The following is a 12,442-nucleotide window of genomic DNA, read 5'->3' as shown; positions in this document are numbered from 1 at the left end:
TGTTATGGGGTGGGAAGTGGAGAAAAAAAAGCATTTTTTTACTCTATAATCCTTGTATCCCATGTATGTTCTTACTTGAATTGTTTTTTAGGATGTAAATGACGGTAGTAACATTGAATCACAATTGTGAACCCTCAAATCTCTTTATAGCTGCAAGAGTTAGTGATTAAATGGAACACATCGAAAAGGATGAATTCCTACACTTCTCCGTGTTCTTGCCTGTGCAAACCACTAGGGCTCGGTATCAGCACTGATGTGCAGATTTGATTTAATCTTGACTTGCAATGCCCCAATTTAATTCTATATTGATTTTATCTTGAAATATCATGAAAGAATATATTTGAAGTGCTGGCCTTTTTAGAGATTACTTAACTATGCATAGAGAACTAGGGAATCCATTCCCAGATGGGTTTATCCATTCCCGGGAATCCCGGGCGCCCGAGGATGACACAGTGCACGGGCATCTCACATGTGAATGGTTTTAGAACGACCAACACTTATTTTTAATAAAACTACTGCAATATGTTGACGCAAATAAAAGACTAACCTTATCTACAAGCAGTTCTTGCTGTCATATAAGTACATGTATCTAGTTAGTTGCAGTAATAAGAGTGTAGAAAGCTCAACGTGTCCAGCGTGCGGTCGTCCAGGCAAGAGAGCACCTTCGTGCAGAGTACGCCAGCCGCCACTGAAGTAGGCGGCACAGTCATCAGATACTGATACACTTGTTCTAAACAACGCCCGCGCTTGGCATTGCTCTTAAACACCGCCATTTCAGCTTTTACTGATGCATCCAGTTTCTTGTCATCATTCTGTGATGGCAAGTTTCTTGGCACAGATAATGCGGATGCAACAGACTGACGCATTGCAATTTCAAGTTGCTGTTCAAAGCTGTTGTCTGATGAAGTGCAAGCTGCAGCAATGGCGCCACCTTAATTATTTTCAACTATAACTCTGTTATTTCTTGATCGATTTTTACACTTTTACATGCTATATATGCGAGCTTGGCCATTCCCGTTTTCCTGGGAATTACAGCAGTTTCATTCCCGGGAATGAAAAATGTCCGGGAATCGGGAGCCCGGGAATGGATTCCTTATAGAGAACGTTAATATAATGTGACAAATTTCAGTAGCACTTTATTTGAAGAGTGTCTACATACTTTATAAGATATGCATAACTATAGAATGTTTAGAAATATGTAATATGTAATTAGTAAGACTTTAGGGACTTTCAAAACTCAACTTGATGTTTTTTTGGAAGAAATAAGTGGATAGGACTGGCAAGCTTTTTTGGGCTGAATGGCCTGCTCTCATCTAGAATGTTCTAATGTTAACATTATGCTGCTTTTCTAATGTTAAAATGAACAGTTAACATCAGTATTTGGAAGATTAGGAGCAAAATATCATAGCTCTTAAAGAAAAAAATGTTCACAGCACTGCACTCATTTAAAACTATTTGTGTGTTTTGAATCTCCATGTAGACACCCTACAACTACTGTAAACTGTTAGCCAAATTTAGTCTCCTGTTAGACATTTAAAATTATCTTGAATTATTCGAAATTAAAGATACAGTAGGAAGACGTGTCACACATATCTTCAGTTGCTCACTTGTAGTAGTCAGTAATGTGTCCTCACAGTTCCTCCTTGGACAAAAAGGAAGTGTTTTAAAATGAGATTCAGTGGTAATGCTTGTTGACAGTGGCATTGGATAATTGGAACATAAATGAAAAAGAACCAGCCATAGTGACTAATAATGGCACTAATATAATCTGTGCAGTACAGCTCATGGAGCTACTTTATGATGGCTGCTTTTTGCACACACTCACTTTGGTACTGCAGGCTGCTCTGAAGATTCCAACAATTGCCTGCTTGCTTGGCCGGGTGAGGTGTGTTGCAAAGTTTTTCCACCATAGCAGTACAGCTAGGCATGTGCTTAAAGAGAAGCAATGTTTATTGGACTTGCCAACACACAAACTTGTTATTGACGCATCCACATGATGAAACAGTGCTTTGGAAATGCTAGAAAGGATTTTGGAACAACAGCCAGTCATCTCTGAAACTCTGCATATAAGCAGCGAGGTTGCTCCTTGTGTGACTGGCCTGCAGCTTGCTTGTCTGCAACACATCCACCACAGATGCAGTTATTTTTAATGTAGTGATATCCGATTGTCACATAGGAATCTGCTACCCTACATGTTCAGCTGTACCAAGTTAGGGCTACTCTGTCTGTTGACCTGAGAGACGTGGCGATGCTTTGCTTAAGATCTTCATAAAGCCCGAGTACAGTAACTTCACTCATTTGCTTTCTGCATACTGCAATTCAAAAACCGGTATCATTTGTCAAAAGCCTTCATTTTCAACAACGGTGTAGGGTCTTGTGTATCTTAACAGATAAAAACTACTATATATTGTAGTGTTCCTTTTCACAAATGATTTTGATTTAGTTTTAGTCTTAGTCTTCTGACTAAATTACTTTTTAGTTTGTCATATTTTAGTCATGTAATTATTGTTAGTTTTAGTCTAGTTATAGTTGACAAAAAAAAAATTTAGGTGAGAAAAAGTAAATCATTTCTAGTTGACTTAAAGTAAAAACAGTCAATATCAGATAGATATCTTGTTTAACATATGAATGTACACGGAACATACTGTACTGCTAAGTAAGCTGTTATATTAACATGTACAGAAAAGAGCCAAATGACATGTAGTGATTATTGAACATAAAATGAAGAGTGGGTGTAGAAAGGATTTACTCCAGAAAATCCTAGTCAAGAAATGGCAGTTCTGGTCTGTCATCAGTTTTCTGGCCTTCAACATGCCTTAGTTATGGTGCTATAAGATTTTACCAAAAAAGTCTGGGCCAAGCAGAAAACATTTCATTTCAGCGTAGGATTTAATACAAAATGAAATCATCATGGACTATCTGATTTATCTGACCATGTGCACGTTACATTTATTCTGATATTTTTTCTCCAGCAACTGAAAAATACTGCTTAAAATAATACTAAAAAAAAAATTCAAACATTATTTCTGTACTGTTGAATTAGTGAATTCCAAAAATATTTAGGATACTTTTAAACAAACCCTTAAAAGCTGTTTTTATAACAAAATACTTTTAAAATCTGGTTTATCAGAGAATCACTCTGTTGCAAACCTAACATTTGCTGTTGAAAGTTTTATATTCACATCATTAGCTTATTAAAAATAATTTAACATTTAATAGATGAGTCAAATTTGTTACGTTAATCCGTTGTTTCAGAAGTCTTGTAAAAGAGCCTTTGCTGTGCTGTTTCCAAAGTGTGTCACATGAGTGATCAGACTTTGTTACTGCTTAGCTTGTGTGCAAATCCAGAATTACAAAAGGTAAGCGCCCTGAGCGTGGGAAAGGTGCTATATAAATAACATGTATATATTACCTGTAGTCAATTAATTGTAACTGAGACACTACATTGTATTTACTAAAGTACCATTCTAATATATAACATAAGTGCTTTTACTACGTTCTTCACATGTTAGGGGTTATACTCATAAACATTAGTTTGCCCTCAACAATTAAACGAGTCACACAACTTTTAGTGTTTGCAGATTTGTATTCTGCAATGAAGCAATGCTGTTTTGCCATACTGTACATGTGCATATCATATTAATTAGGAGTTGCACTGAAATCCTAAATACATTTATGTTAGTATTAAAAAATGGAGCAGCTCATTTCATCGATGTAGATAAGCCAAATTGCCCCTTTTGTTTGAAACTTGCCTTCATTTTTAATTGCTATGACTGTTGTCGTCACTGCCACTGTGCCATATGTGTAAGTGGGTGCGTGCAAGGTGGTTTGACGTGCAACCCTGAACTGTATTGACCATTTACAAAATGGATGGATGTGCAGACAAAAGTGTAGATGTGCTTATTACAATGAAAGGACAAATGCAATGCTTCTGTTCTTTTATCAGGACTGTGTAGGACACTGTATTAAAAGCGATTAATTCCCTGTCATTTCATTAGCTGTAACAAATGCGCGACACTACAAGCTAAACAGTTAAACAACTCGCATCTGAGGCTGAGCACATCTGATTGCGCTCTCACAGCTGCCCAATTGTTTCTCTTAAGCAACTTATTAAGGGATAAAACTGGCAAGAACAACATTCTGTGTGTGTCTGTGTGTTGACTTTTTTAAGCGGAGTGGAGTAGGATTCTGGCTGACGTGATGATTTCCTGATGGTGACCAAACTTGTGTTATCCAATTTTAAGTCTGCGTACAAGTTTTTAAAATTACACCTAGGCTCTTCTCATTTGGATTTCAACTGATAATTACATTTATGGGTGGCGTCAGGACAAGTGATTTCTAAAATTTGTTTTGTTATAACAGTACTTCTGAGTTGCACAACTTGGATACGGCTTTGCTTTGATCCAGTTGTTGTTTACTGACACACTGTTTGAACCCGTATTAAGTCAAATACATCTGATTTAAGTGTTGAAGGTCCTCAGTGAGATAGTAAAGTGCTTTTTCTGTAAGCACATTAGCAACAGATACCAGATCAGATTGCCAAATATGAAGATAAACAAAAATCTATATATATATATTAATTGAGCAGGATACAGATTCCCCAGATTGGTGTTGAGACATTAAGAATAAATAATGAATCATGTAAATGAAAAATACCAATCACAATATCAATATTTTTACCCAGGCCTACAGATCACGGCTATATCCACTCTACTATGTTTTAATTTAAAAACACGAACATTAGCACTGGTTTTTGGCTTTTCTTCAAATTAAAACACAATTCTGAAAACTCTCTCCAGAGCCCTAATACTCAGTATTGCAATATGGACGGGTAAAAATCTAAAAATAAAGACTTAATCACAATCTTGATTTGTTCCTGCTTTTACCCTTCATTACAGTAAGAAAGCCATATTCCAACGTAGCAGACAGAGAAGAGTGGCTTCAGTGGCACTTGTATTGCTTTCTTGTATGCTTCAACATTTTGTACAGCTTGATTTCTGCAGACTTGCACTGAAGAAAAATGTACAGGTTACTAGAGTTTTGCAATAAATTCCTTGTCCAACATCGTTACAATCCCTTCAAGGATTTTTCCACTGATGTGCGCCTACCCAGTGTAGGCAGTCATGCATGTCACATGCGTTTTTGGTCATTTTAATGTGGACGGAGATACTTTAAGAAATTATGTGAAAACGCTAGTGTAGTAGGAGAGTTTTCATTTAAAAATGCTGTTTTTAACCAAAACTTGGTAGTGTGGACATAGCCTGAGAGACCAATTTTTACGTAATCACAAATATACATTTAAAAAAAATTTAAACATGGTTTGGGGGGGAAAATACTCATTTTGAATGTATTAGTGCTACTCTGTAATATAAATTGTGTTGTAGAATATTTGGAAATGGCCCAGTGGTTGCTGTACAAAAACAAGAACAATTTTGTTTCATCATATATCTTCATTATTATATTTCTTGAAAGTTTGTGCAATTTGGCAAATGGAACATGATTTTGAATAACAAGAATAGAAATAATTGACTTTTGCTCATGTTTTCTTTGAATGCTAAAATCGTTTGTCAGTTTTCCATTATATATAATACAAAATGAAACAAGGAGGCTGATTTAGATATAAAGAGCATTCAGAAGAAATGCTTTGAGGAAAAGTGAACCTTCACACTGCTTGCAAAGCCGTGAGTAGCTCAGTAAAGAGGTGTGTTTATATATGATAAGGCAGTGTAATGCATTTGGAGGTTATTTATCTAGGAAACTGATTATTACTGTAAGTCACACATCTTTTTTCTCTCATTATAATTGCAGACTAACCTATAAGATGTGCCACATGTATTGGAATTGGGCAGGGACCATTAAAGTACCAGCGCCATGTAAATATGCCCACAAGCTGGCTTTCCTCTCCGGGAAGGTCTTGCACAGTGAACCGTCAATACATCTAGCCGACAGACTTCATTTTTTGTAGATCTTTGCTATTAAGAATTTACTATTCTTTGAGAAGCCAGCTTTCACGGTGTACTTTTAAAAGAATTTCATTACTTTGTTAATCTTGAAAAATTGTCAAATTGTTTCTATAAGATATGTTTGTATTTGTGAAAAAAGAGCCATAAATAACCATTTTAGGTTAAAATTGAATTAAACTATGTTTTTTTTTGTTGTTGTGAGGACTGTAGTTGCTACAATTTGATTTGGAGGAAAAAAGTTAAGAAATAAAAAAGTTCTGTTTAAGATTTCACTTTCAGTCTCTGTTGTATTTTTGTTTCATTAAATGGCAGGCTACTTTTGTTTCACTACCAAAATATTCCTATCATAATATATTCACAAAATAATCATTCTAATGGGTATTATTTTTAATGTACACCATTACATTAAGTTCAAAGTATAACCCATCTTCATTTTAAGCATGTAACAGCTTTACTAATCCTTCCATCCACTGTCTGAACCAACGTAGCAGACAGAGAAGAGTGGCTTCAGTGGCACTTGTATTGCTTTCTTGTACGCTTCAACATTTTGTACAGCTTGATTTCTGCAGACTTGCACATCCACTGTCTGAACCATTTTAGTCTGATTTAGGGTTGCAGAGATTTGGGCTTTTATAAGCTACAGGGAAATAACAGGAATGGAGCTGCATGTCATCAAAGGGTTCTGTCCTGCGCACTCACTGACACTCACTATCAGAAGAATTTACAGAAAACTTGGAAGAAGGAAGCACTAAATCCTTAAACAAATCCCTTAGGCTGGGTGGCAGTTTACAGTAACACTGAACCAAACACTAAAACTATGGTAATGGAATATATCAGTTAACAAAATAGATACATTCCAGGGTTTTAGTCATGAAAAAACTTCTAATCCCAATAACACTCGTTCGGCTGAGACAGCTGGGAAAGTAAGGGCGATGTTTGATTCCGGGAGTAACATCTCTATTGTTGCTGCCCATTTCGTTTTACTGCAACAATGGACTAAAATCAAAACTAGTCTGAAATGTATTCATGGGGACATCCGGTTTTACAAAACAGCCCGACGTGTAGTCTCGGTAAATCACAATGTAGTGGGAATGGCCATGTCTGTATTACCGGATTCCCCCTTTTCCAGTCATACTGGGTAGAGATTGGAATAAAATTAACAGCGGTAATAATGTAACAACTGTACCAGAAAAGAATTTAGGCTCAGTTATGGAGAATGATACTCTGACTGCCTCCACGCCGTGTCCCTCAGTAGCACGGACCCATACGGGTACCCAATGTGAAGAAATCGATGTCCCATCATCTTCTGCGGGAGTTAGTACAGCTAACAGGGAACGTGGTGACAGATACTCCGCCCATTGAGGTTGATAGAGACCCAATACAAGATTTACCTTCCCAAATTATATTAACCTCTTCCTCGTTCAAACGAGAACAATGGAATGATGATTCCCTAAAGTTTGCAAGGAATGCAGTTGTATCTGCAGAGGGTGATAATACCCTAGATCCCATAGCACAGATGCCGTTCTTTGTAATAAAAAATGAATTGTTATATAGAGTGGCAGAACACGGGGGCGAAGTGCGAACATTGCTGCTAGTCCCACACACTTTTCGGCGACAAGTGTGTGAGTTAGCGCATGCTCACCTTCTAGGAGCCCATTTAGTTTCCGAAAAACATTGGAGAGAATACAGCTCCGATTTTATTGGCCAGGAATTAATGAGAAGGTCAGACGATTTTGCGCTTCTTGTCCGGAGTGTCAACTTCACCAGATTCCCAGACGGACTAAAGCTCCTGTCGTTCCTCTACCCCTTATTGATATCCCATTTGAAAGAGTCGGAGTTGATCTCGTGGGACCTTTAGAACCCTCGATAAAAGGCTTTAAATATATATTAGTCCTAGTAGATTATGCCACTCGATTCCCCGAAGCTGTTCTGTTGCGCTCAGCTAATACAAAAAAATATCGTACGGGAACTAGTAGGGATATTCGCTCGTGTTGGGATCCCCAAAGAGATTCTCACGGATCAAGGAACTCCCTTCACTTCGGAGACGTTCAGGGAGGTGGCTAAATTACTCCAGATCAAACATCTGAAAACGTCAGTCTATCACCTGCAAACTGACGGATTGGTGGAACGTTTAAATCAGACGTTAAAGCAGATGCTACGCAATGTGGTTAACGAGGATGGGAGAAACAGGGATCAGTTACTCCCTCTCGTTTTGTTTGCATACCGGGAAGTCCCACAGTCCTCTACAGGTTTTTCTCCTTTTGAATTATTATATGGAAGACAACCCAGAGGTCTGTTGGATATGCTAAAAGAAGGTTGGGAAGAGGAGGTCCTTCCTACTTCAAATATTCTCAAATACATCGCGCAATTGCGCGATAGATTGGAGAAAATTAGACCTATTCTAAAAGAAAATTTGGAAAGAGCCCAAGCAGCGCAGTCGCATTATTATAACCGTAACTCCACCCTCCGGGAATTTGTCCTGGGTGATCGTGTTATGGTTCTCGTCCCAACTTCTCATTCCAAATTATTAGCCCATTGGCAAGGTCCCTATGAAATTAAGGAAAGGAAAGGTCTTGTCGATTATTTGGTTAAACAACCCAATCGTCGACCGACCGAACGTGTATATCATATTAACTTGCTGAAGCCATGGAAGGATAGGGAACTAGATCCCTCCTCCAGCCAGCCTCGTTCTCTGTTTATGTCTCAACCCCACCTTAATTTCGGCCCCGACTTGACGCCAGAACAACGACAAGATCTCAAAAATGCTATCTTGTCTGTCCCCAAAGTTGTGGATGAAATTCCTGGGCGTACTGCGTTGATTGTGCATGACATCATTACAGACCCTGGAGTAATTGTCAGAGAAAAACCCTATAGGCTCCCGGAGGCAAAGAAAGTGGAAGTAGAGTTGGAAATTAGGCGAATGCTAGAATTAGGGGTTATTGATGAAAGCTATAGCCCTTGGTCTAGTCCAATTGTCCTAATTCCTAAGCCTGACGGGTCATGGAGGTTTTGCAACGACTTTCGTCGACTTAATCAGGTCTCTAAGTTTGACGCGTATTACATGCCGCGAGTGGATGATTTACTCGGATCGACTGGGGAACACGCACTTTCTAACTACTCTTGATATGACGAAAGGGTATTGGCAAATTCCCTTAACGGCCTCCGCTAAAGAAAAAACCGCATTTAGTACACCGAGTGGACATTGGCAGTACAGGGTTCTTCCTTCTGGTGTGCACGGGGTGCCAGCTACCTTCCAACGTCTGGTAGACACACTGCTACGGCCCCACAATTCATTTAGTGCCGCCTACCTGGATGATGTAATCATTTATTCCGGCACATAGAAGGATCATGTACTGCAGGTTAAAATGGTTCTCTCCACGCTAGCGTTAGCTGGGCTTCGTATAAATCCAAAGAAATGTTTTTTTAGATTTTCTGAAGCCAAATATTTAGGCTACCTGGTGGGTGGGGGTACTGTTAAACCACAATGTAATAAAATAGATGCCATCATTAATTGGCCTCGTCCGATATCTAAGAGGCAAGTGCAAGCTTTTTTGGGGTTCGCAGGCTACTATCGCCGTTTTGTACCTCATTTCTCCGAAATTGCTGCGCCATTATCTAGTCTCAAAAAGAAACGAGCACCTTTAAAAGTGATATGGGATAGCTGATAAAGCATTCAGTGACTTAAAATTGGCCCTTACGTCAGCACCTGCTTTGAGATCTCCTAACTTTTCCTTTCATCCTCCAGTCCGACGCATTGGCCACAGGATTGGGTGCCGTGCTGAGCCAATGCGTTGATGGTGCTGAACACCCCATTATGTACCTTAGCTGGAAACTGCTAGACCGGGAGACCAGGTATGCTGCAGTGGAGAGGGAAGCCTTGGCGATTAAGTGGGCTATAACATCTTTAAGGTACTATCTATTGGGACGTGAGTTTACTCTCGTGACGGATCATGCCGCTTTACAGTGGATGTCCCTTCATAGGGAGTCGAATCCACGTGTCACTAGGTGGTTTATGGATTTGCAACCTTACCATTTTAGTGTCATTTATCGTAAGGTTTCCTTGCAGGCCAATGCGGATGCGCTCTCCTGGGTCCATGACCTCTCAGTGCAGGTCGCCCGACCCGATGGGTCTGGGCTAATTGAGGGGGGCCATGTCACACACGTGCGATTAGGAGGCAGTCAAAGAGCCTAAAGGTGAGTGAAATATCGCGAGATATGGGTGTCACATGGTGTTTACCTAAATCTCTTCTCTTTACAGAAAACCAGAGGAAAAATAATTGCCCCGCTTCCGGGTTCAAGATGGCTGCCGATTACGTCACTTCCGGCCATCTCCACTAACCTCACTTCCGACTCTGCAATATCACATCACTTCCGACTCCTCCTGATGATGTTATTTCCGGTTCCTGTTTTGATGCCAACCATTTCCTTTTCCCATAATCCTTTCTGTATTTAAACAACCATGTTTCAAAAGTAAAACTGTCATTTGTTCTGAATTTAAAAGACTTGTGATCATTTCTTCATTTTGATATTGTCTTAGGGCAATATACGGGGACGGTCCCCAAACCTTTTTTTGGTGTGTTTTTGGACTTATTTTTGAAAAAAAAACTTTTTTATATATATATATATATATATATATATATATATATATATATATTCATGGCATTCGTAGTCTGAATCACAATCTGATTGTATGGGTGGTTACCTACCAGGTAACGCTTGTGGTTGGCCAGCAAGTTGGCTAACAGCCGCCACGTGCCCTCTTTCAGTTGCGAGAAGCGGATCATAGAATGGTTGAAGTAGTTTACTGTCAAATAATGCAAAGAGTACGCGACACATGTGTGTGTATATATATATATATATATATATATATATAATACACTTCACCAGCAACCACCCGGTATCTCATAAATGGAGCTGTGTTAAAACTATTCAGAAGAGTCCACAATAATACAAAGGAAACAAGAATGAATGAGAGACGCTATCTCTTCCATCTTTTCACTTCAAACGGAAACTCAAAAATATTCATTAATCGGAGCTTACACAGAAGACGCCAAAAAACTCAACAATCGACTTGAATCAGAACCCCCACCCCACCTGGCACTCACTCCCTTATCACCACAAAGTGTCTGAAGGTACAGCGCGCATCCTGGCCAAGTCAGGCGTCAGAATAGCACACAAACCCACAAACAATTTGCGCACGGTCCTCTTTAATGCTGAAAACAAGAAATCAACAGCAGAAACACGAAACACAGTTCATTGATCTACACGCATACTAAATAAACAGGACACACATTTAACTGGGACAATGTACAAGTAAAATTTAAGGCCAGTACTAAAAGTGCCAGAGAGCTGGCCGAATCTTGGCTATCAAATGAGAACGCCATCAACAGACACTTGGACATAAATCCAGCATATGCAAACTTAAGAAGAACATGTACACCTCCCCCACCAAACCACATAATTTTTTGCTATATATTGCCTTTGATTCTTGTAAGTCTAGGCATTATCCTCAGGGATAGGCAGGGGTTGAAAGCTCAGGAGTAAAAAATACTTTATAATACGTGATTAATTTTTTCTCCCTTTGTGGATCTCCAGCTTCAAAAATATATATACATACACAGTACTGTGCAGAAGTTTTAGGCAGGTGTGAAAAAATGCTGTAAACAAAGAATGCTTTCAGAAATATAAATAATGATTGCATTTTGTAAATTGATAAAGTGAGCGAACAAAAGAAAAATCTAAATCAAATCAATATTTGGTGTTCCTACCTTTTGCCTTCAAACCAGCATCAATTCTTATAGGTACACTTGCACAAAGTTAGGGATTTTGTAGGATTAGTCAGGTGTATGATCAACCAATTATACCAAACAGGTGCTACTGATCATCAATGTCACACGTAGGTTGAAACACAGTCATTAACTGAAACAGAAACAGCTGTGTAGGAGGCTTAAAACTGGGTGAGGAACAGCCAAACTCTGCTACCAAGGTGAGGTTGTGGAAGACAGTTTCATGTCATGGCAAGATTGAGCACAGCAGCAAGACACAAGGTAGTTATACTGCATCAGCAAGGTCTCTCCTAGACAAAGATTTCAAAGCAGACTGGGGTTTCAAGATGTGCTGTTCAAGCTCTTTTGAAGAAGCACAAAGAAACGGGCAACATTGAGGATCGTAGACGCAGTGGTGGGCCAAGGAAACTTAGTGCAGCAGATGAAAGACACATCAAGCTTATTACCCTTCGAAATTGGAAGATGTCCAGCAGTGCCATCAGCTCAGAAATGGCAGAAACCAGTGGGACCCAGGTACACCCATCTACTGTCCGGAGAAGTCTGGCCAGAAGTGGTCTTCATGGAAGAGTTGCAGCCAAAAAGCCATACCTCCGACGTGGAAACAAGGCCAAGCGACTGAAGTATGCACGAAAACATAGGAACTGGGGTGCAGAAAAATGGCAGCAGGTGCTCTGGACTGATGAGTCAAAATTT

General features: G+C 39.2%; 1 protein-coding gene across 1 annotated transcript in view; it reads left to right on the top strand.

Annotated features, from left to right (window-relative positions):
* The window catches only part of piwil2 (piwi-like RNA-mediated gene silencing 2), a 211,332-nt gene extending 205,097 nt beyond the window's left edge, over positions 1 to 6,235 (top strand). Inside the window, exon 21 of the mRNA XM_051924076.1 lies at positions 5,809 to 6,235. Coding sequence (XP_051780036.1) covers positions 5,809 to 5,965 — 157 coding nt within the window. The 3' untranslated portion in view covers positions 5,966 to 6,235. The remainder of the gene's footprint in view (positions 1 to 5,808) is intronic.
* The last annotated feature ends 6,207 nt before the right edge of the window (positions 6,236 to 12,442 follow it).

Source organism: Erpetoichthys calabaricus, chromosome 1 (genome assembly GCF_900747795.2).
Source record: "Erpetoichthys calabaricus chromosome 1, fErpCal1.3, whole genome shotgun sequence".
Taxonomy (NCBI): domain Eukaryota; kingdom Metazoa; phylum Chordata; class Cladistia; order Polypteriformes; family Polypteridae; genus Erpetoichthys; species Erpetoichthys calabaricus.
Note: the sequence above shows the minus strand (reverse complement) of the source record. Positions and strands in the feature narration are given on the sequence as shown.